The sequence below is a fragment of the Pleurodeles waltl genome, chromosome 9 (assembly GCF_031143425.1).
Source record: "Pleurodeles waltl isolate 20211129_DDA chromosome 9, aPleWal1.hap1.20221129, whole genome shotgun sequence".
In the NCBI taxonomy this organism is placed as follows: domain Eukaryota; kingdom Metazoa; phylum Chordata; class Amphibia; order Caudata; family Salamandridae; genus Pleurodeles; species Pleurodeles waltl.
In genome coordinates, this window is record NC_090448.1 from 388007140 (window position 1) to 388030712 (window position 23573).

Below are 23573 nucleotides of genomic sequence, written 5' to 3' on the forward strand. Positions count from 1 at the left end.
TGGAGGATTTCTAAAAGTCAGAGTCACCTCAGCTCAGGACACCTTAGGGGCTGTCCTGACTGGCCAGTGATGACTCCTTGTTTTTCTCATTATCTCCTCCAGCCTTGCCGCCAAAAGTGGGTCTGTGGCCGGAGGGGGCGGGCATCTCCACTAGCTGGGATGCCCTGTGGTGCTGTAACAAAGGGGGTGAGCCTTTGAGGCTCACCGCCAGGTGTTACAGTTCCTGCAGGGGGAGGTGAGAAGCACCTCCACCCAGTACAGGCTTTGTTACTGGCCACAGAGTGACAAAGGCACTCTCCCCATGTGGCCAGCAACATGTCTGGTGTGTGGCAGGCTGGCAAAAACTAGTCAGCCTACACTGGAAGTCGGATATGTTTTCAGGGGGCATCTCTAAGATGCCCTCTGGGTGTATTTCACAATAAAATGTACACTGGCATCAGTGTGTGTAGGAAGTTGGCTCTGTATGTGCTATTTCAAAGTAAGGAATAGCATGCACAGAGTCCAAGGGTTCCCCTTAGAGGTAAGATAGTGGCAAAAAGAGATACTAATGCTCTATTTTGTGGTAGTGTGGTCGAGCAGTAGGCTTATCAAAGGAGTAGTGTTAAGCATTTGTTGTACATACACACAGGCAATAAATGAGGAACACACACTCAGAGACAAATCCAGCCAATAGGTTTTGTTATAGAAAAATATCTTTTCTTAGTTTATTTTAAGAACCACAGGTTCAAATTTAACATGTAATATCTTGTTTGAAAGGTATTGCAGGTAAGTACATTAGGAACTTTGAATCATTTCAATTGCATGTATACTTTTCAAGTTATTCACAAATAGCCATTTCAAAAGTGGACACTTAGTGCAATTTTCACAGTTCCTGGGGGAGGTAAGTTTTTGTTAGTTTTACCAGGTAAGTAAGACACTTACAGGGTTCAGTTCTTGGACCAAGGTAGCCCACCGTTGGGGGTTCAGAGCAACCCCAAAGTTACCACACCAGCAGCTCAGGGCCGGTCAGGTGCAGAGTTCAAAGTGGTGCCCAAAACGCATAGGCTAGAATGGAGAGAAGGGGGTGCCCCGGTTCCGGTCTGTTTGCAGGTAAGTACCCGCGTCTTCGGAGGGCAGACCAGGGGGGTTTTGTAGGGCACTGGGGGGGACACAAGCCCACACAGAAATTTCACCCTCAGCGGCACGGGGGCGGCCGGGTGCAGTGTTAGAACAAGCGTCGGGTTCGCAATGTAAGTCAATGAGAGATCACGGGATCTCTTCAGCGCTGCAGGCAGGCAAGGGGGGGCTTCCTCGGGGAAACCTCCACTTGGGCAAGGAAGAGGGACTCCTGGGGGTCACTTCTGCAGTGAAAGTCCGGTCCTTCAGGTCCTGGGGGCTGCGGGTGCAGGGTCTTTTCCAGGCGTCGGGACTTAGGTTTCAGAGAGTCGCGGTCAGGGGAAGCCTCGGGATTCCCTCTGCAGGCGGCGCTGTGGGGGCTCAGGTGGGACAGGTTTTGGTACTCACAGTCGTAGAGTAGTCCGGGGGTCCTCCCTGAGGTGTTGGTTCTCCACCAGCCGAGTCGGGGTCGCCGGGTGCAGTGTTGCAAGTCTCACGCTTCTTGCGGGGAGTTGCAGGGTTCTTTAAAGCTGCTTCTTGAAACAAAGTTGCAGTCTTTTTGGAGCAGGTCCGCTGTCCTCGGGAGTTTCTTGTCGTCGTCGAAGCAGGGCAGTCCTCAGAGGATTCAGAGGTCGCTGGTCCCTTTGGAAGGCGTCGCTGGAGCAGAGTTCTTTGGAAGGCAGGAGACAGGCCGGTGAGTTTCTGGAGCCAAGGCAGTTGTTGTCTTCTGGTCTTCCTCTGCAGGGGTTTTCAGCTGGGCAGTCCTTCTTGTTGTTGCAGGAATCTAATTTTCTAGGGTTCAGGGTAGCCCTTAAATACTAAATTTAAGGGCGTGTTTAGGTCTGGGGGGTTAGTAGCCAATGGCTACTAGCCCTGAGGGTGGGTACACCCTCTTTGTGCCTCCTCCCAAGGGGAGGGGGTCACAATCCTAACCCTATTGGGGGAATCCTCCATCTGCAAGATGGAGGATTTCTAAAAGTTAGTCACCTCAGCTCAGGACACCTTAGGGGCTGTCCTGACTGGCCAGTGACTCCTCCTTGTTTTTCTCATTATTTCCTCCGGCCTTGCCGCCAAAAGTGGGGGCCGTGGCCGGAGGGGGCGGCCAACTCCACTAGCTGGAGTGTCCTGCGGTGCTGGCACAAAGGGGTGAGCCTTTGAGGCTCACCGCCAGGTGTTACAGCTCCAGCCTGGGGGAGGTGTTAGCATCTCCACCCAGTGCAGGCTTTGTTACTGGCCTCAGAGTGACAAAGGCACTCTCCCCATGGGGCCAGCAACATGTCTCTAGTGTGGCAGGCTGCTGGAACTAGTCAGCCTACACAGACAGTCGGTTAAGTTTCAGGGGGCCCTCTGGGGTGTATTTTGCAATAAAATGTACACTGGCATCAGTGTGCATTTATTGTGCTGAGAAGTTTGATACCAAACTTCCCAGTTTTCAGTGTAGCCATTATGGTGTTGTGGAGTTCGTGTAAAACAGACTCCCAGACCATATACTCTTATGGCTACCCTACACTTACAATGTCTAAGGTTTTGCTTAGACACTGTAGGGGTACAGTGCTCATGCACTGGTACCCTCACCTATGGTATAGTGCACCCTGCCTTAGGGCTGTAAGGCCTGCTAGAGGGGTGTCTTACCTATACTGCATAGGCAGTGAGAGGCTGGCATGGCACCCTGAGGGGAGTGCCATGTCGACTTACTCGTTTTGTTCTCACTAGCACACACAAGCTGGCAAGCAGGGTGTCTGTGCTGAGTGAGAGGTCTCCAGGGTGGCATAAGACATGCTGCAGCCCTTAGGGACCTTCCTTGGCATCAGGGCCCTTGGTACTAGAAGTACCAGTTACAAGGGACTTATCTGGATGCCAGGGTCTACCAATTGTGGATACAAAAGTACAGGTTAGGGAAAGAACACTGGTGCTGGGGCCTGGTTAGCAGGCCTCAGCACACTTTCAATTGTAAACATAGCATCAGCAAAGGCAAAAAGTCAGGGGGCAACCATGCCAAGGAGGCATTTCCTTACACTGGTGCAGTGGTGTCTTCTGGTGTTGGGCACGGTGCAGGAGTTCCTCCCATTTGCAGAGGTGGCCTGCAGAAACAATCAGCAGGCCTGGACTGGGGGTCCAGTCCGACCAAGCCAACATGTGGGCTTAGGTCTCAGGAGACTGGGACATGGGGACACCCTTGATTCTCTTCTCTTTGGTCTTGGGCGGACGGGTGCAGAGGTGTCCTCAGGAATTAGCTTTCGGTCTCCTGGTCACTCATGGTTGCAGGGGGTCTGCACAAACAGACTGCTGATGAAGTCTTGAAGTCCACAGTGGGCTGAACTCAGGTTGGGCGTTGTCCCTGGAGTGTCTGGGGACCATACTGACAACTCTGGCCCACTTAAACACAAGCTAGGTGGCTCAGTGCAGTGGTGATGTCCGGGGTTTGGTTTCTGGCGGTTCTGGTCCTCCAAGTTCATGCTTTTATGACTGTAGATGCAGGGAAGCTGCTCCTTTACTCAGAGAGAGAGTTCTTCCTGGCGATTTGCGAAGCACTGGCAGCTCTCCCAGTTTCTTGGCAGCTGCATCGAAAGGTCAGTTGTTTCTTGAGTGTCAGGTGCAGCAAGCACCCCAGCAGTGTTGGCACCTAGTCAGCCATGCTCCTCTGTTTTCAGGTTCAGCAGGCTTCGTCTCTGCTTCTTTTGTGTCCAGTGAAGATCTGAGGATCTAGTGTCAGGGGGTCCCCTAAATACTCAATTTAGAGGGTGTTAATGGGTGTGAAGGGTAGTTGCCAATGGGTGACTTACCCTTGGGGTCACTATACCTTCTAGATGACCACTTCCTGTGGGGATTAGGCATCACCCACTCCAGAATTCGTAAATTCCACCACACACAAGATAGCGGAACTAAGTTCTGTCTGCTTCAGGCTGATCACCTTAGGGGTGTTCCCAGTCTGATAATGTGACACGTCTCCTGCATAGCTAATTTTCCCGCCTGCCCAGGAGCCAGATGAGTCCTGGGGGGAAGGGGTCTTCTTTGAAGCTCCCTGCCTTGGAATGCAGGTCATCCTGTGGGGATGGGTATTGCACACTCCAACCGGACAGGCTTTTGTTTTTGACCTCCAGAGAGTGAAAGCGGTCACCCTGGGGGGTCATATTTACTCCAAAACAATCAGCCCCCCTCCGAAACAATCCACCTCACTCCATCCCAGTCCACCACACTCCCATCCTCATAACCCACCAGACTCTAGTCTGCCCCACTCTAATCCAAAAGAGTCTACCCCACCCAATCAAAAACAATCTGCTCCAATCCAATCTACCCCTCCCCAATTCAAAACAATCTACCCCACTCCAACCCAAAACAATCTACCCCATTTCAATCCAAAACAGTCTGCCCTACTCCAGTCCAAACTGTCACACTCCATCTCAATCCACCATGCTCCAATCTATCCACCCCAATCTGCTCTAAATTGATCCAAAACAATCTGTCCCACTCTGATACAGCGATCCAAAACAATCTGTTCCACTCAGTCCAAAATAGTCTGCCCCGCTTCTCTCCAAAACAATCTGCCCCGCTCCTGTCTAATCTGCCCCATTCCAATAAAATCATTCCAATACAGTCTGCCCTGCCCCGCTCTGCCTCATGCCAATTCAAAACAATCTACCTTACTGCAATCTGCCCTGCTCTAGTTCAAAATAATCTGCCCTGCTCCAATCCAAAACAATTCATCCCACTCCAATCCAAAAGAATCTAACCCTCATCCAGCCTCCTCCACTACAATCCAAAATATCTGCACCACTACAATCCAAAACATCTGCACCACTACAATCTAGAACAGTCTGCCCCATTCCAATCCGAAACAGTATGCTTCACTCCATTCCAAAATAATTTGCCCAGTCCAATTGAATGCAGTCTGTCCTACTCCACTAAAAAACAATCTGCTTCACTCCAATCCAACAGAATCTGCTTCACTCCAATCCATCAGAATCTGCTTCACTCCAATCCATCAGAATCTGCTTCACTCCAATCCATCAGAATCTGCCCCGCTCCAGTCCAAAAGAATCTGCCCCGCTCCAGTCCAAAAGAATCTGCCCCGCTCCAGTCCAAAAGAATCTGCCCCGCTCCAGTCCAAAAGAATCTGCCCCGCTCCAATCAAATCCACTCCAGTCCAATCCAAGCTGCCCCATTTCAGTCCAATCCAAGCTGCCCCATTCCAGTCCTATCCAAGCTACTCCAGTCCAATTTAATCTGCCCCACTTCAGTAACATCCACCCCATTCCAAGACAGTCTGCCCCACCTGAATCCAAAACATTCTGCCCTACTCCAGTTCAAAACAATCTGCTCCGCTTCAATCCAAAACAATCTACCCCACTCTAAACTGCCCCACTACAATCAAATAAATATGGCCCACTCTAAACCAAAACAGTCTGCTTCACTCCAATCCAACAGAATCTGTCCCCTCCAATCCAACAGAATCTGCCCCACTCCAGTACAGATCAATCTGCCCCACTCCAGTACAGATCAATCTGCCTCACTCCAGTCCAAACCAATCTGCCCCTCTCCGGCCTACTCTTTCCCAATTCACCCCACTCCAGTTCACCCCAGTTCAGTCCACTCCACACCAATTCAATCCATCCCAATCCTCCCCAATCCAAGCTACCCCACTCCAATCCAATCTTCCCCACCACTATCCAACCCACTCTAGTCCACCCCACTCCAGTCCACCCCACCACTATCCAACCCACTCGAGTCCACCTCACCACTATCCAACCCACTCTAGTCCACCCCAGTCCGGTCCAGTCCACCTCACCACTATCCAACCCACTCTAGTCCACCCCACCACTATCCACAAAATTTCAACCCACCCCTCTCAAATCCAACCTCCACCCCCCCCCCCCCCCAAAAAAAAACTCCAGGCCGACCCACCTCACCTCACTCCAGTCCACCTACCTCACTCCAGTCAAACCCACCCCAATCCAGTGTAACCGAATCCCCCTCACTCCAATCCACCCGCCTCTCTCCAGTCCATCGCACTGCAATCCACCTCAGTCCAATCCAGCTGACCTTAATTCTCCCATCTCCAATCCAGTCCACCTCACTCCCCACCAATCTAAACCACCCCACTCCAATCCAATTCATCCTAGTCCAGTGCACCTAATCCAGTCCACATCACCCCAGTCCAATCCACCCCACTCAGTCAAGTTCATTTCACTTCATTCCTGTCCACCCCACTGCAATACTCCCTGCTCCAATGCAATTCATCCCACTCATCGCAGTTCATTGCATTTCACCCTTCTACCCCTATCCTATTCAATCCACCACACTCCAATCGACCCCATCCAGTACACCCCACCTCATTTCAATCTACCCCATTCCAATCCACCCTACCTCAATTCAATGCACACCACTCCAGTCCACCCCAACCTATTTGAGTTAACTGCACCCCATTCCAGTCTGCGCGCTCTAATCCCAATCCACCCCACACTACCCCAGTCCGCCCCACTCCATCCCATCCCAGTCCAATTTACCTTAATCTTCCCCACTCCACCCTACTCAAATCCAGTCCACTCCAATCTAATCCACCCCACTTGCAATGTTTTACCTCAATCCTTTTCACCCCATTTCACCCCAGTGAATCCACCCCACTGCAGTTCAGTCCACCCCACTCTTGTCCAATCCAGCCCACCTCACTGCAACCCATTTGACCCAACTCCATCCCGCCCCACTCCAGGCCATCCTACCCCACTCCACTGTAGTCCAATCCAACCCAACTCCAATTCACGTCACTCAAAACCACCCCAATCCAGTTCCACCCCACCCCATTCAAATTCACTGCACCCTAGTCCTATCACTTCAGTCCAGTGCACCCAACCCACCCAAATCTAATCCACTCTACCACAATCCACCCGCTCCAATCTACTCCACTACCTCAGTCCACTCTAACCAACTCTATCCTATTTGACCCCACCATAACAGTACTCCACAACAGTCTGCTACTGAACCATTGAACTCTACTCTCCTCCACTATAACTCCCCCCTACTCCACTGTAGTTCCCACCCCCCAGTCCACCTTACGCTGCCACTCCACACACTTCGATAGTCCACACCACTAACTTTTAGCCATGCTGAACAGCATCCGCACTGGTATACAACATGGCAAAAACACATTGCCAAAGCCAATAGCTCTTGTATAGGCAAGACCTGCAGCAGGCTTTGCCAATGCTTGTGTGTGTGTGTTTTTTTTTTTTTTAATGGGGGCTGCAGGGGAACCTGTGCACTAAAGTAACTATAATTCATGCCCTTTCCATGCAAAGCGTACACCCTCACATTACATCACTCATGAAATGTTCAGGCATTTTCATCTAATTATAACGTTACTTTAACCTTTGGTTTTTCAGGGTGTGTGTGTGCGCTAATGGCGGTCATATATAATTAGCACCTAGTTTCTATAGAAAAAGCATTTTTTATTTTAACGCTCACTTCAGCTCTGTCTGGAAAGTTACATGATCCGTCAAGCGGGGGGTGAGAAAAAGATGGGGGGAGGTCCCAAAACGCTTTTCCCCATTCATTTTTCCATAGGGTTTTGAACAGCAACAGCGCCCAAATTAATGGATGGAATTGCACCAAATTTGACAGAATGGTAGTTCTTGGTTCAGAAATTGCCCTTTTTAGGGCCGAGGGTGCGAGCACTCTGGACCATGTTGTATTCTCTGTGGGCTTCTAACCACGCCCATGTCACGCCTGTCACTTTCATTAGTTCATGGGCTTGCCTTTTAAAAATCGATTGATTACATTTGTGAAAGGCATGCATACGTCATGCCTTTTCCGGTGTTTAGCCCTCCTCGAGCACACTGGTAAACTACTGAAAACGTACGAGGTTCTGTTATGACGTTTTCAGCTGGTTTCTAGACTACTTTATCTTTTCATTTCCTGTGCAGTGCGATCTTGCTGGGCAGCAGTCGAGCGCATTGCATGACATCGACCCTGTTACAAGGATAATTTCACTTTTGCCGGTAACATGGATAATTGCACTTTTGTCTAAGTTTCACTGCAAGCGAACTTCTGTTTCCTTTTCTGTGTCTCCTTCACGCTCATGGCGACCATTGGCTCGCATATGTGAAACTGTTTTACTTATCATTATTTGTTTCTGTGGCAAGAAAAGTCCGGTTAGGAGTGTACAACGTTAATGGCTCTAATGCGAGCAAAAGCGAGACCCGTTGCATTGCAAGCGCTTGTTGTTAGTGGTGTAATTTTTTTCAGTAGTTTTTAAGAAGTTAAAGAAAATCTAAATTTGATATACAGGGACGCAAACGATTCGCAACCCCTCCAGATCTCGTGCTGCGATCTGGGTGGCTAACAACACTTCAAAAAGGAAGTGTTTGCAGTTATCTTGGGACTCTGCTTCAGCTGAGTCCCAAAAATAATGTAAAAAGAAAAGGGTCCAGGGTAGTCACCCTGACCACCACCTCCCTGGGGCTAAATGCAGAGTTGGAGGGCCCTTGAGGAGCCACAGATGGCCCTGTTGACTGCCATCCCGAGAGCCTGCTCCTGCTATGTCCTGGGGTGCCCACCCCCAGGACATAGCTGTCCTGGGGGTAAAACAACTCTCACTTGCAATTAGCATAGTTTTTATCCGTCTTCCCTGCACACAAATTTGTGTGAGGGGAAGACAAATGAAAACATTGCCCCCGCAAGCGGGGAGCTGCTATTCTAGGTGGAGCAATGTGGGCTTCCGCAGGATGTGGGGAGCCGGCTCGCTCTCTTTCTCTCTTTCTCTCTCCATGTGACTTCACAGCACAAGGGGTCACGTGGCATAATGGTTAAGGTCACAGACGGGTGGGTCTGTGGTCATTTCCCTACTTTTTAATTTGTCTTCAATATTCAAATGTTTAAGGTTCATAATGACGTTGTTCTCACACTTTCAAATTAACAAATACATTTTTCTTTTCAATTTGTCAAGAAATATCACATTCTAAGTACATCATGCACCAAAGCCTAAAAAACTCTATATCTCTCCTCCTTTCTCTCTCACCCAATTTCTCTTTTTCAATTTTTCACCTACTCGGACCCTTACACACCCACTCACAGATGCACTGAGGCCCCCATGCACCCACTCAGACACCTACTCACAGACCCACTAAAACCCTTACGCACCCACTCACAGACCCATACAGAAACGGGCGCATCCACTAAGACACTGATTCATGCACTCTTGCACCCAATCAGACACTCACACACACTCATCCCCAGAGAATCCCTCTCGCACCTATTTCCCACACCCAGAGAGACAGGCCGCGGCCAAAGGGCCATGCGCAACATGGTGGGGTTGGGTGGTTTGGAAGGTTGGCCACCGGGTTTGGCCGCAGCTGTGGTTGGATTAATAAATAGTAATTAAAATTACTTTACATTTAAAAAAAAAAAAAAAAAAAAACAACATTGAAATTCACTGAAAAAAACAAAGGTTGCAAGGACACTACAGTTGGGTAATAGAATAAAAAAAAAAAACATAGAAATTCTCTTAAAAATACAAAGGTTTTACAGATGTTCTAGTTAGGCTCACATTCTAAATGTACCAAACCATAGAAATTCACCTGTTCTAGTTAGTTATCTAAAGTAACTATAACTCGTGCCCTTAAGTAACTATAACTCGCACCATTGGCATGCACTGCTAATTACCCCACAAATAACAGCACTCATGACATCTTTGATGACATCATTGATAATGTCCCTGTAGCACCTGCAGTAACATTATTGATCAGATGCATTAATATATATATATATATATATATATATATATATATATATATATATATATATATATATATATATATATATATATATTTTTTTTTTGCTCAAAACATTTTCTCCATCCAGAAAAGGGACCGGACACCAAGGCCATGCAGTATTACATTTATTGACGCGTTTTGGCCGTAGCCTTGATCACAATACTATTCCAATTCATGCTAGTGACATATAAACCACAAATTTACAAAGAACATGGATAAAGGACTAATTCTGAAGACAGGTTTCTCAAAAGGGGGAAAGTGTGGCAGCCATTTTGAAGTATATCTATTCACATGCCAGAGTACTAAAGATTAGTCAAAAAGCAGCAGAGTGTTTAATACAACTTTTCTTAAAATAATAAATTCTATTCATTTCAATTCATCATCTCTACTGTATCAACTTTTAATGACTGATTTATATATATAGTAAATTTCTTCCAATCTTTAAAACTCTCCTGTTCTTACAATCCACCCCTGTAGAGTTACTGTCTTATCAAAAGGTCACAATTCATTTGCTCATACCCACAATATTTGTTATTTTTACACTTATTATACTATACAATCAATCCCAGTGTTTAGAAAAAAACCAACCTCTATGACTCACTATTAATCATCTTGTTTCTACATTTTTCTATTATGAAGCCATTCCAGCTTAACAATTAATACTGATATAATATCAAAGGTATTAATAAATAGTACTATGTAAATAAATATATTTATATATATAAATATAGAAATTAGTCCAAGAATAAATAAATAAAATAAGTCTACGAGTTGGTGACTCCTAAAACAACCGTGCTAACCATGTTACCAAAATACCTATTAAAATACATATTAATCACTCCTCCCAAGTCATCACAACAGTGCAGTGTGAAAATATAAATAGTTATTACTTAAAACATCTTGGGTCGTATCAAAAGAAACTAGGACATGAATTTTAATTTCCTCTCAAATGTACCGCTAATTCCTCACTTAGATTTCTAAGAACTCCTGGAACCCGCACCGGACCGCTTATGAATCTGCCTCGGCATCTTGCCAGGATTGTGTTTGTTTGTTTGAAATATATATATATCTTCACTTAATATATATATTTACTTAAAAAAGCAAAGGTAAAGGTTACGGGGATGTTATATAGGTTTTGAATTTTTTTCACACAAAACCATTCAGCAGTTAGTTAGATTTCTTTCAAGTAACTACAACTCACGGCCTGAGGTAACAGAACTTGTGCCCCTGCCATGTACTTTTTTTTTTTCTTGAATAATTTGACTGCTAATATGATATTTGTATTGACGTTATAAAAGTTGTCATGAGTGCTGTAATATCTGTGGTCAGCAGTGCATGGCAAAGGCACGAGTCATAGTTGCCTTAGGCTGCAAGTTATAGTTGCCTGAAATAACTCTTTAACAGCTGGAATTGTGTGAGTAAATTCAGAACCTAACTATAACGTCCCTGTAACTTTTTTATTTTTTAATTTTTTAAGTGAATTTCTGTTTTTTTAAATTCTATTTCCTAACTAAAACGTCCCTGTAGCCTTTGTTTTTTTCAGTGAAGGTGTATATGTATTTTTTTGTGTGTGCGCGTGTGTATGTATGTGTGTGTGTGTGTGTGTATATATATATATATATATATATATATATATATATATATAATAATAATATTGAAAAAACAAAGGTTACAGGGACATTATAGTTATGTTTACATTTTACCCATAGAAATTCAGCAGTTATAATTATACTTAACTATAACTCGTTGCCCAAAGTTACTTTCTGGCACAAATTATAGTTGTAGTTATACGTTTCTGAAGAAACTATAACTGTCGAATTTCCATGGTTTTGTATGGGTAAAATGTCAACCTAACTATAGTGTCCCAGTAACCCTTGGTCTTTTTCAGTGAATTTCTATGTTTTTTAAAAATTATATTTGTTAACCTTAACATCCCTGTAATCTTTGCTTTTTTCAGTGAATATCTATGTTTTTTTTAACGTAAAGTAATTTTAATCAATATATGTTAAACCAGGCACTGCGGCCAACTTCCTCTACCCATACAACCCCACGCCACGTTAATATTTGTCAGGTTGCGGCCAGCCATTCGACCTTGCTTTTCTCCTGGATTCGAGGATCCACGGATAAGTCTGGGGAAAAAAGGGACTCCTCCATTTCCCTATGGGGGTGAGTTTACCCGAATCCTGACGCCGTATGTTTTTACAGTGTTTTTTTCCATCCCCCCACCCAGTAAATGAGAGAAACAAAATGGCAGCCACAATTTTTCTGTCAGTTTTCGGCCATTCAGGGCCTTGCTTTGACTCCAGATCCAAGGAAAATCTGCATCTCAAGATAGACAAATTTATTTTTTCTTTAATAACTCCAAAACTACTGGATGGATTTACACCAAATAACAAAAAGCATGGTCTCTGGACCAAAAGCTACCTTTTTGTCAAATTTTTGTAATTCCGTCCAGTGGTTTGGGCTGTAGTTGTGTCAAAAAATCCCTATAAGAATTAAAATTGAAACACTTTTCTTTTGATTCCGCATCTTTTTCTCTGCCCCCGCATCACCCCTAAACTTTCCATGTACAACAAGACCCTTGGTCACACTTTTTTTTGGGAAAATTTCATAAAGCTTCATCAAACCCCACCAAAGATGTAGCCAAATCAAAAACGCTTTTTTCAATGGATGGTAGGTCCTAAATATAACTACCTACTGGCGACTGCGAGTAGGTAATATGTATATTAGGAAGCTAGCTACCTATGGAGTGTATTAATGTAGGGATACATTGTACAGATAGTACAGGCGAGCCTTACTGGCTGACAGAGGTTAAAGTAATAACCCTAAATGGCAACTTTTGTGGTAATGTCGGTGAGCAGTTTAGACTTGTTAAAGGGTAGAACTAAGCATTTATTGGACACACAGTCAACAAATAAGACTAACTCGAGAAGATACTCAATACCAATTTTAGATAAGCAAAACTTTTTATATTTAATGCGCCACAAATCTTAGAAATGAGTACTGTTTGCAGTATTTCTTTGCACAGTCAGATCAGTAAATCACACAAATTCGTTTTTATGCAGTAATGTTTTTCAACAGAAATAATAAAATGTACTACATACGGGTATTTACAAAAGTATCTCAGGGTCCTCTTCAGGTGTTAGGGTTCTGTGGGGGTCAATGTCACGAGAAAAAACAGCAGTTCGGTTTTACCTGCTCGGGGTGCCCAGGTGGGGAGTTGCTAGACGGGTCAGGTGCCTTGCACAATGCACGGTTGGCGAAGGTAGGGGCACCTAGAAGCAGGCTGCAGAGGTGGACTTGGGAACAAGTCAGGGAGCTCCCAACTGGGGGCTCAGTTTTTAGGGTTTTGGGAGCAAGGGGGCACATTCGATAGTCATGGACCCGGGCAGTGGAGCTCGGGTGCAGAGGGTTTTGTCTGGCTGGTCCTGTGCATCAAAGGCACTCACAGGTCTTGGCTAGACCTGCAGAGGGAAGAAAAACAAACCAGGCCACTCATGGTCAGCTTCGTCGGTTCAGTCGTCCCTCGGTGGTCAGGACGTCTTTAGTGGCGGTGGTGTCTGGTCCAGACACAAATGAGCCTTGGTGCTTGAAACTGCTCCAGTACTCAGGGTACTAGTGCAGGGCTACTCCGGGTGGGCATAGCTTCTCTAATCTGTCCTCTGGTCTGTCCTCCTGGTGCATGGTGACCTCCTCCTGGGTGATTGCTGCTTCGTGGACCCAGTGGTCAGTAGATCAGTGGACCGGATGTTGCGGTTAGTGTCTGCATGGTGCAGCAGAGTGGCTCCTCCACTCTAAGGGAGATTCTGGGCTGAATTCACCCAACGTCCTGTGGGGAGTGGGCATAACCCTGTCTCAGAATTCCTAATTACTTCAAAAACAAGATATTGGAACCCTTTCTTCTTGGAGCACATCAGGCTGCCCACCTAAGGTGTGTCACTAGCCTGGTAGTGCAACACACCTCCTTGCATAGCTGATTTCCCGCCTATGCTGGTGCCAAATGGTCCTATAGGCTGGGGAATTCTCCCAGGTCTCAGAAGCCGGGGGGTCACATATGCAAGACGGCAGGGGCTTTGTAGTCCCTGGCCTTGGTATGCAGATTTGTTAGCCATCCTGCTGGAAGAGGTGATAACACCTTCCTCCGGAGCTGGCATTGGTTCTGACCTTGAGAGCGCAGGCCCTCACCTCCTGGGAGTGAGCTGTCTCTGGTAGCAGGCTGGTCGATACCAGTCTGTCAGCACACCGAGTCTGGTAGGTTTCACGGGGTACCTTCAAGGCACCCTCTTGGTGCATGTCATAATAAATCCAATACTGCATCAGTATGGATTTATTAAGATGATGTGTTTTATACCAAACACCATAGGTTTCGGAGAAGCCTTTATGTAGCTGGGAAACTCGTAATGATTAGTGCATAGTACATACCTTAAGATGGCTCCCATGTTCACTTACAACATCCAGGAATCGAACTAGACATCACAGGGGGATATCTGTTCATGCAGTTATGTCCTCGCATACATTAAAATGCACCCTGCCTTAGGGATCTAAGGCCTGCTGTAGGGGTGACTTGCATATATTAGCTGTAGTGATTGGAGGGCACGGCAAGCAATGAGTGTGCCATGTTTTACACTCATGGCTTGCACCATGACACGTCTGCAATATCAGGCTGTGTGCAATTTTTTGGGGGGTGAGGGGGTCCCTTAGGGTGGCACAATACATGCTGCAGCCCTTAGGAACCCTCTTTAGTACCCAGGCTTTAGATACCAGGGGTACCATTTACTAAGGATTTATGCAGGTCCTAAAGGGTGTGCTAATGCTACACAATTGTACCTTTTAACTTGTTTTAGGGAAAGAGCATTTGGGACCTGGTTAGCAGGAACCCAGGACACTTTCAGTCGAGAAACCTCCGTATCGGTGGCAGTGGGAGTGACCATGTCAAAAGAGGAACTTATCAATCTATCTATCTATCTTATTTTATGTTTTTCTGTGAGGGGCAAGAGTCACACTTAGCTAGGCACATAGGTACACTTTGATTGTGCCCTCCTTCAGAAGAGTCTGAACTCCAGTCGTATGTGTTCGTTAAAAGGTGAAGCTTGCAGACGGTCGAAACCATCATAAGGCAGCCCAGAAAGAGCAAGCAGGATAGGGTATTCAGGAACTGAAAAGGGTAGGCTACGCTCAGTGTGAATGAAAGAAATGTAAAGTGTTCAAAGTTCCAGACAGCTCTCCATTAATAGACTTTAAAAATAATGGGGCATGTGATTTTCACATTATTTGTCGAAATATGAAATTCTTGGGAAATGGCTGGGCCCTTGCAGAACTAAAGTCATTGACTGATGGTTCTTTTCGTAATTTCAAACAGGCAGCTAAAATGAGCCCAAACAAAGAATATACATGTCAAGGTTTAGCAGCAATATTCTGCATCAAGTCAGATTCTCTAACGTATTTCGAATTCACTTTACTGTATTTCATATGGAGACTTGCTTTATAAAGAGCAGAAGGAAACATTTTCAAGAACAAAGTATAAATACTGTGGGTTCATAGACAAGTCGTGCTACTTAATAACTTTTCGTGTGTATATTTCATAATTTCTTTAATAGCTATTTTAAGTATTTCAACCAGCTGTTTGGTACACAGACTGAGTCTGGTGTTCACATTTTTTGCTTCCCTTGAGACAGCTTATTCTGGCATTCCTCCACCATAATTCAACCCCGTCCAAATTTACCATAAACTAAAGCCCCACTGTTTTCCCGGGTGTCCTAATTCTTTAGATTTTTAGGTGACAAGCAGGTTCTGCCTCTACCGTCTTACGCTGCAGCATTTCTGTTGACAGCATGTTTCTCTGCCATTCGCGCAATTATAAACAGTTATTGAACTTAATGGCTTTAAATCAACCACTAACGTCTTTGTAGAAAGGAGTGGCTTGTTAAACATCCCAATTCACCATCTTTCTCCCAATGCTTTATAGTGGGTTATTCACTGTAGTGTGCATTCCTGCTGAATAATATGTAGTAAACGTGATTGAATCCTAATGTCCACTTGTTAGATTGTTTCACTGATTGTAAGACTAGAAATACTTGTTGTAAACTAAGTGGTGTGGTGATCATGAGGGTTGCTTTGTATGAGATTCTAGTGTGGCTTTTAGGTAGAGGTGAGTGTCTCCTCTTGACCCAGTGTCACTGAGGATGAGTGCCCACTTTGTGGCTCTACCTGCATTGTAGTCAATGTCCCTTTGTCACTTTTCCCCCCCAGTGAAGGGAAAATGGTCTGAGGGCAGTGTATATAAGTTTTTCTTTTTTGGGAGGGGGGTTGGTTTAGGGGCAGGAGGAGAGTGTCTTTCATTTGGTATTGTTCTGATCAGTCCCATCTTCTTTAGACACTTTTTGGAAAAATGTTGGACTACATGCAGGGAGGGGGCGAAACTCCCCAGACAGATGTGCGCTGGATGTCAGAGAGTGGGATCATTGATGTCTTCGTCCTGCTAGGGCCTACTGCCAAGGACGTCTTCAAGCAGTATGGCTCCCTGACAGGTAAGGAAAGAGTACTCTATACATACCTCCACTCTAGAAACTGTTCTGTTGCCAGCTTCTATTCTGTTTTTTTTTTTGTCCACTTTGTTTTTCTTGAGTACAAAGTTTCTTTCTCAGGCTTACAAGCCCCAGAACAGCTCTAACACTTTGGCATTGGTGTTGCCTTAGACACTGCTTGGTCCTTCTCCAGGACTCTCGTCTCCAGGTGATACTGTTACAAAATCATTAACCTTTACCAACCAGTTTAATTAAAGGACACACAGTTTAACACTTTTATGTTTCATCTTTTACTCTTCTAGACGTAGTCTTCATTCCAGGCATCATTTTTGAATGTGTGATTTATCTCACAAACATATACATTGGGGCACTAGCTACATTTCTACTATATGTACATGTCTATAACATGTTAATGAATACAGGCTTTTGTTTTCTAGAAGTGGTACAAGGCTATTCTATTAATGAGCCTCCAAGCTAGTACAAAACAAAGCAGCAACTCACTATCTTCAAACTCAAGCCAAGGAGCAAAATCTAACTATCACAAGACAATGTTAATTGACTGCCAATGCCATCCAATTTAAATAATGAATGAAAGCAGTAATGTGCCCCAATGATTGTGCGGTGTTTGAGGCACCCAAGCCTTTTCACCACAAATACGTGATCTTCTTTTACACAACTGCCCTTTTTCTATTGTAGTGACCAGATCCTCTCTGTTCTCTCTGTCCCTGGGATATTTGCTGCCAGCCTTTGGTATTTCTCAGTTTAGTTTGTGCATTCATCAGTTTTTCTGCTTCTGTGACCTGTTTTTCTCCCACTTCAGGGACCCAGGCTTTCCCACCTCTCTTCTCCATCGGATATCACCAGTGTCGCTGGAATTATAACGATGAGGAGGATGTACGTGCTGTGGACGCTGGCTTTGATGAGCATGACCTTCCTTATGATGTTATTTGGCTGGACATTGAACATGCAGACGGCAAACGCTACTTCACCTGGGACCCCAACAAGTTCCCCACCCCCAAAAACATGCTTCAGGAGCTGGATACCAAAAGGCGTAAGGTGAGCAGGGACTACAAGCCGTACTAAATATGGGATTTGTTAGGAACATGAATTCTGTTAAATGTGGTAAAAAGCAAGGATTAATGGGATTCAGGAAACCTTCAGAAACTTACAATGAAGTTGTATACAGGCAATTGATCTTTATGAATGATGAGGTCCTTACTAAACACTTGTGTGGAATGCTTTGAAAGGAAGCTACATGCCACTGTTTCTTTTAAGTGGAGGTGGTGTTCTTCAGTTTCAGAACTATACAGAAGCGCCTTGCTTTCTCTGTGCTTCTTTTTCATTTTTGACACTCTTGTTATGTTTCCTTTCAATTGCTGGTTTTCCTTCAGAACACCACCCTTCTCGCATGGTAGGGGATAAATATACTATCTGCACTGATTCATAAACAGTTTCTGTGTACGCACAGGAAACAGCCAATTTGAGTTTTTTGATATGGCGTGAGGACTGCTCATGCTATGTAGCGTGAGGATATAGTATGACTTTCTCAATTTCTGCTAGCTCGGGAGGAGTGTTTCTCCAAGCTTGTCTGGTTTGTTCCCCTTACTCTTTCCTTCCTACATGAGCATTAAAATGCCTATCTCATGTTCCACTCATGCTTCTTCCTTCACTTTCACAACCTACTTATCTTATGTATTTTTCATTACTTGCTTTTGTTCATCTTCCTTCTTGTCCATTTCATTGCTTGTATTACTGTCTCCATCTGCTCTCTGAAACCTAGTTACACGTAGGGTTGAAGTCTTCTACATTCTTTTTTGATTAGTGATGCTATATTTTGTAGTCTAAATGTGTTGTGTTTTATGGATAATTTTTGCTTTTCACTTTGGTCTAAAATAATACATATACTTAGTTCTACATCTTGAAATCTTAAGTGATCATGTATTCTTAATAACCTCATCTACATGTGGGATCCGAAACACTTTTTAAGGGAAAGCATTTTGAAATATCTAGGTACATATATAACTAAAATAAGATAAACACCAGGGCATCCTAGACCAACAAAAAAAAAAAACACTGCTCTGCCATCTTAAGGTCATCCCGGCTTACCTACTGTCCAAGAGTGCACTGGTGGCCTCTTGCTCTCCTTTATTTTGAAGCTTATCGTTTTAATACAATTTTAAAGCTGAATCTGTATATCATTCTCATGGGTAGATTGTGTACGAATTCCCTTGATATAGAAGAATTAAAATGGCCTTGGGGCCAGTCTATCAGCCCAATTCCTAGAGGCAAAATAATTTTCCTCATATGACCATACCGATCCAGTCTGTGAGAAGGTGCCTCTTTTGACATGGTTAGCCCCCCACCTTTTGCCTGGAAAATGATGTGGTTTTGGTTGTAGTGCACAGGGTCCCTGCCAACCAGGTCCCCTGTGTCCGTGCTTCTTCACTAAAACTGTGCCACGATTGGCACAACTTCAGATTCCCCTATAAGTCTCTAGTACATGGTACCTATGGACCCCTCACCAAGGCCATGCCACCACAGCTGGCATCCCTTGGTGCAGAGACAAGCGGCTAAGTCGACATGGCACACTGCCTGTGTGCCATTGTAGGAGGCTGACTCAGTTTATGGTGCACACCTATGGTGTGGCACCCTATACTGAGCCAGGCAACCCTTAGTGATAGTGAAGAGGTGTTCAGATAGCAGAAGCTCTCTAGGAGTAGCTGAGGCGAGCAGCTAAAGCTTATACAGGAGGAATATAAAGCATTTGCAATACCACAGTAGTCAGACAGTAACTCACAAGAAAGAACCACACAAGTGTTGAAAAAATAAAGGACACTTTATTACAGCACTACTACTAAACTGACAGTGGTATAGCTCCTTTTTGGATATATTGCAAACAATATACACATAAAATAACCATCAAAAATAGCATATAAATATACAGGGCCCTAGGAGAGGGCCAAACCATATACTAAAAAATGGAATGTGAAAGTGGGTCTCCAGCCAAGTTAACTGAAGTGGTTAGCTAGGAGCTGGGAGCAGTTAGGAACACCAGAGGTTGTACGATAAATGAGCCCAGTAACCAGGAGAAAGTCGGTTACCCACCCAGTTGTCCCATAGGCTAACACAGAGTGTAGTGGTTGGAGTTTGTAGAATTCTGGACCCTTCTCAGCACACCCAGAGCAAACCAGCAGGTGAGAGGATAGGTGGAGAGTGCCCCTACCCCAGGATACCCAAAAGACAGGAGTACCTACTCTAGGGACCGGGACGAAGAGGAGAGAAGGGACTCTGAAGACTGTGGGTATCTCGGATTGTCCAGCTGCTGTCACGACCCGTGAACCAGGCCAGTGGAACCCAGGGGTTGATTCCGTACATGGAGGACCTACAAAGAAAGGGTACAGAGTCCGGCACCAAAGGAGGTGCCCAGGTGGTGCAAGTGGCAATGCTCACCCTCCTAAAGTTCCTGCAAGTCGGTGAAAGAGGAAGTCCAGCTGTGTGGTCCAGTAGCTGATGATGCCAGGAGTCACCTACAAGCTGTCCCTCAACGGATTACAGGAGGGTCCATGACCAGCCAGGTCACCTACAAGCACTGGTAAGGCGAAATAGGAGTTGCAGAAGGAATTGCAAAGTTGTGGGGACCGGCAAGGTCCAGGAGCCTCTACCCAGGAGGGGTAGTCAGAGCTGGCTCCCAGCACACATGAAGGCCAACAAAAGTCGATGTAGCCCCCATGAGTGACCCACAGGTGTCCGACACAGGGAGTCACAAGAAGGCCTTACCAGCCCAGAAAAACAGAAGTCTCACATTGCAGGAGTTGCAGGACAGGAGCTTATATGCGGTTTGCAGAGTGCTGGGGGTCGGAGCTTCTTGGAATCTGAAGATCTCCCGTTGGAAGAGTCAACAAGCTTTGGCAAGTGCAACAGTCACTGTGCACAGGGGTGCCAGTCCAGTGGCAGGAGCAAAGGCCTACAGTGTCCCAACTTGGATAGAAGACAAGCAGGACCCAGGGGAGGTCACAGACTCACCATTTATGAAGCAGGATAGTCCAGAGACCGCAGGACCCCTCTAACTGGTCGACGTTGCCTTGAGCTGCCTGCAATTGCAGGGGACTGACTCCTTCACTCCAAGGGAGATTCCTTCATGCTTCATGGTGCAAACTAAGACCTTTTGACCCTGGAGGATTCACAGCCTTGGATGTTGCAGAATTTTTGCAGGAGTCCAAGGAAACAATGTTGGAATGGGAGCCTTCCCACCAGAAAATAACTTGTTTGGTTCCAGGCAAGGACCAGCAGTGGTTCCAGAGGCCTGGGGCAGAAGATGTCTTGCAGAGAGTTCCTTGTATAGTCTTGCTTTACGAATCTGAGGATCCACCCGCTAGTGAGCTCTGAAATAAGTCCAAAAGGGGGTTGGTCACTCTCTGTATTGACCCACTGATTGGAGGGGGGTGGTGGTGGGGGTCAGGGATGTCTCCTACCTGGCCTAGCCAACCAGATGCTCTGAGGGGTCTCTGCACATAGTATCTTCAAGATGGCAGAATCTGTGGCCACCTGGCAGAGCTCTGGGCACCTCCTTAGGGGAGGAGCTGGACAAGGTGGGTGGTCACTCCCCTGTCTTTTGTGTCGTTTCATGCCAGTGAAGTGACAAGTGAAGGGGCTAACTGACACGTTTACTTGGGTTCAGGATGCAGGTCTGCTTTTTTAGAAAGGTGTGGGGGGGGAGACTAAATCTTGTAGCAAACACCCTTCTTCCACTCTTTCTTCTGTCAGCTGAGGAGCCACCAACTCGGACTGAACAGTTGCCTTATTAGTCAGGACTTCTTGTGCGTCAGGTTGGGCTGCAGTAGGGCCAGACTTGGTGTTTCTCCCTACTGGAGTAGAATCTTCTTGGCCCACTATAACTTTGGCTAAAAGTTGCCTAACCTTCCTACAGTTCTTCTTTTCCTTCTCTTCTGAGGCCTACTTACATGTACTGCAGGAGCAGCGCCTCCAGAATCCTTTGAAGAGGGGAGGCACAGGGCTAGCTCTTCTTTTGGGCTCTGGCCACCTCTGGGTGGTTATTTCCTAGGAGACAATCATGGGGGGAGGTCTGCACTGACTACCACCCTTCTCCAGCTAAGGGACCCAGCAATCTCTAGGGGCAAATAAAGCGGGTGTACTACAACTAGAATCCAGCTTTCTACAGCCATATCCAGCGGCACTGCCTAAAATATAGGCAAGTCACCCCTCTAGCAGGCCTTAGAAGCCCTAGGCAGGGTGCACTATATCTCAGGTGTGAGCATATCTGCATGAGAAGATATGCCCCTACAATATCTAAGTCTATTCTTAATATTGTACGTGCCAGTGAAGCCACGGAGCGTACATATGCAGGAAACTCAACAATTCAAATTCCCAGCACCACGAAGGCTTCACTGAACCCAGGAGTCTTTGGTACAAAACAACTCCTCTAAATAAACCCACAATGATGGCAGAGTTGGATTTATTGCAATATGCACTCGGAGGGCACCTTAGTGGTGCCCCCGAAAATCTACCAACCATGGTGTAGACTGACTAATTGTAGCCAGTTTGCTACAACCTGACATGTTTCTGGACCCCTGGGGAGAGAGCCCTTGCTTTCTGCAACAAGAAACAAAGCCCATCCTGGACGGAGGTGTCACACCTCCATTCCCCAGGAAGGCACAGTGCTTGATGGTGAAGCTTCAGAGGCTTGCCGCCTTTGTAATGCAACCCCAGCCTCTGCTGCAAGCAGCAGATGGCTGCTCCTGGTTCAAACCCCCACTTTTGGCGGGAGAACCGGCGGGAACACCAAGTGACAATAAGAGGTGTGCCCACCTTTGCCAATTTTAACCCTCAGGTGCTGGAGGTGAAGAGAAACACATTTTTCTGTGCCCACCAATTTGAAGATGGTAGGATTTAACCAATCAGGGCTAGGACTATGCCCCCCCACCCACAGGAGGATGGCCTAATAGTAGATGTAGACACCCCCTAGGTAAGGTACCCATTGGTCCATATCTGTTACTCCTCTATAACTCACCTAAATCTAGTATTTAGGTGGCTCCCCCATACTCTGAAACTAGATTCCCGACGATCTAAGAAGAGCTGGAAACTACAGCGTCACACCTGCAGAGAAGACTTCAGACACCAACTAACTTGGCCCCAGTCTTACCTACCTGACTGCAGCCCTCAACGATTCTGCATCAAATGACGACAATCTTCAGCCCAGCAACCCCCAAAGACATGTGAGGGCGGCCTGCCTGCGACAAAGACCACCATCTCCCATGGACAGCGGACCTGTCCAGAAGAAACCAACTTTAAAAAACAAGGAACTATGCTCTGAAGAACTGCAAATCCGCTGCCGGACCCACCTCTGCACCTGATGCCCCAGCCCGAGTCAAATTTGGCCCACCGGTCCTGTTAAGGTTCCCCATCGCTTCTGAGTCCACCGTGGGCTTACCCCCTGCTTGGACTCCGCACGACGCCAGCAGCCTCAACCCAAAGACATCACCCCCACCCCACCTCAAAAAGACCGCGACTTGCCTGGTAAAACGTTGCTGATGCTTAAGGACATCCCCTCCACCTGCAGCTGTGGGTTGTTGTAAAGAAATGGCTCCCTGTTGCAGTTACCCCCCACTTTTTGCCTGATACTGATGCTGACTTGACTGAGAAGTGTGCTGGGACCCTGCTAACCAGGCCCCAGCCCCAGTGTTCTTTCACCTAAAATGTACCGTTGTCTCCACAATTGGCACCACCCTGGCACCCAGGTAAGTCCCTTGTAACTGGTACCCCTGGTACCAAGGGCCCTGATGCCAGGGAAGGTCTCTAAGGGCTGCAGCATATCTTATGCCACCCTAGGGACCCCTCACTCAGCACAGACACACTGCTTGCCAGCTTGTGTGTGCTGGTGGGAAGAAAATGACTAAGTCGACATTGCACTCCCCTCAGGGTGCCATGCCAACCTCACACTGCCTGTGGCATAGGTAAGTCACCCCTCTAGCAGGCCTTACAGCCCTAAGGCAGGGTGCACCATACCACAGGTGAGGGCATAGGTGCATGAGCACTATGCCCCTACAGTGTCTAAGCAAAACCTTAGACATTGTAAGTGCCGGGTAGCCATAAGAGTATATGGTCTGGGAGTCTGTCAAAAACGAACTCCACAGCTCCATAATGGCTACACTGAATACTGGGAAGTTTGGTATCA

The 23573-nt window shown here is 46.2% G+C and overlaps 1 protein-coding gene across 2 annotated transcripts in view; it reads left to right on the forward strand.

Annotated features, from left to right (window-relative positions):
* GANAB (glucosidase II alpha subunit) overlaps positions 1 to 23573 on the forward strand; it is a 216565-nt gene that overhangs the window by 68045 nt on the left and 124947 nt on the right. For both annotated transcript variants that reach the window (XM_069207037.1, XM_069207038.1), the window contains 2 exons: positions 16231 to 16384; positions 17202 to 17437. In XM_069207037.1, the coding sequence (XP_069063138.1) occupies positions 16231 to 16384; positions 17202 to 17437 (390 nt within the window). The remainder of the gene's footprint in view (positions 1 to 16230; positions 16385 to 17201; positions 17438 to 23573) is intronic.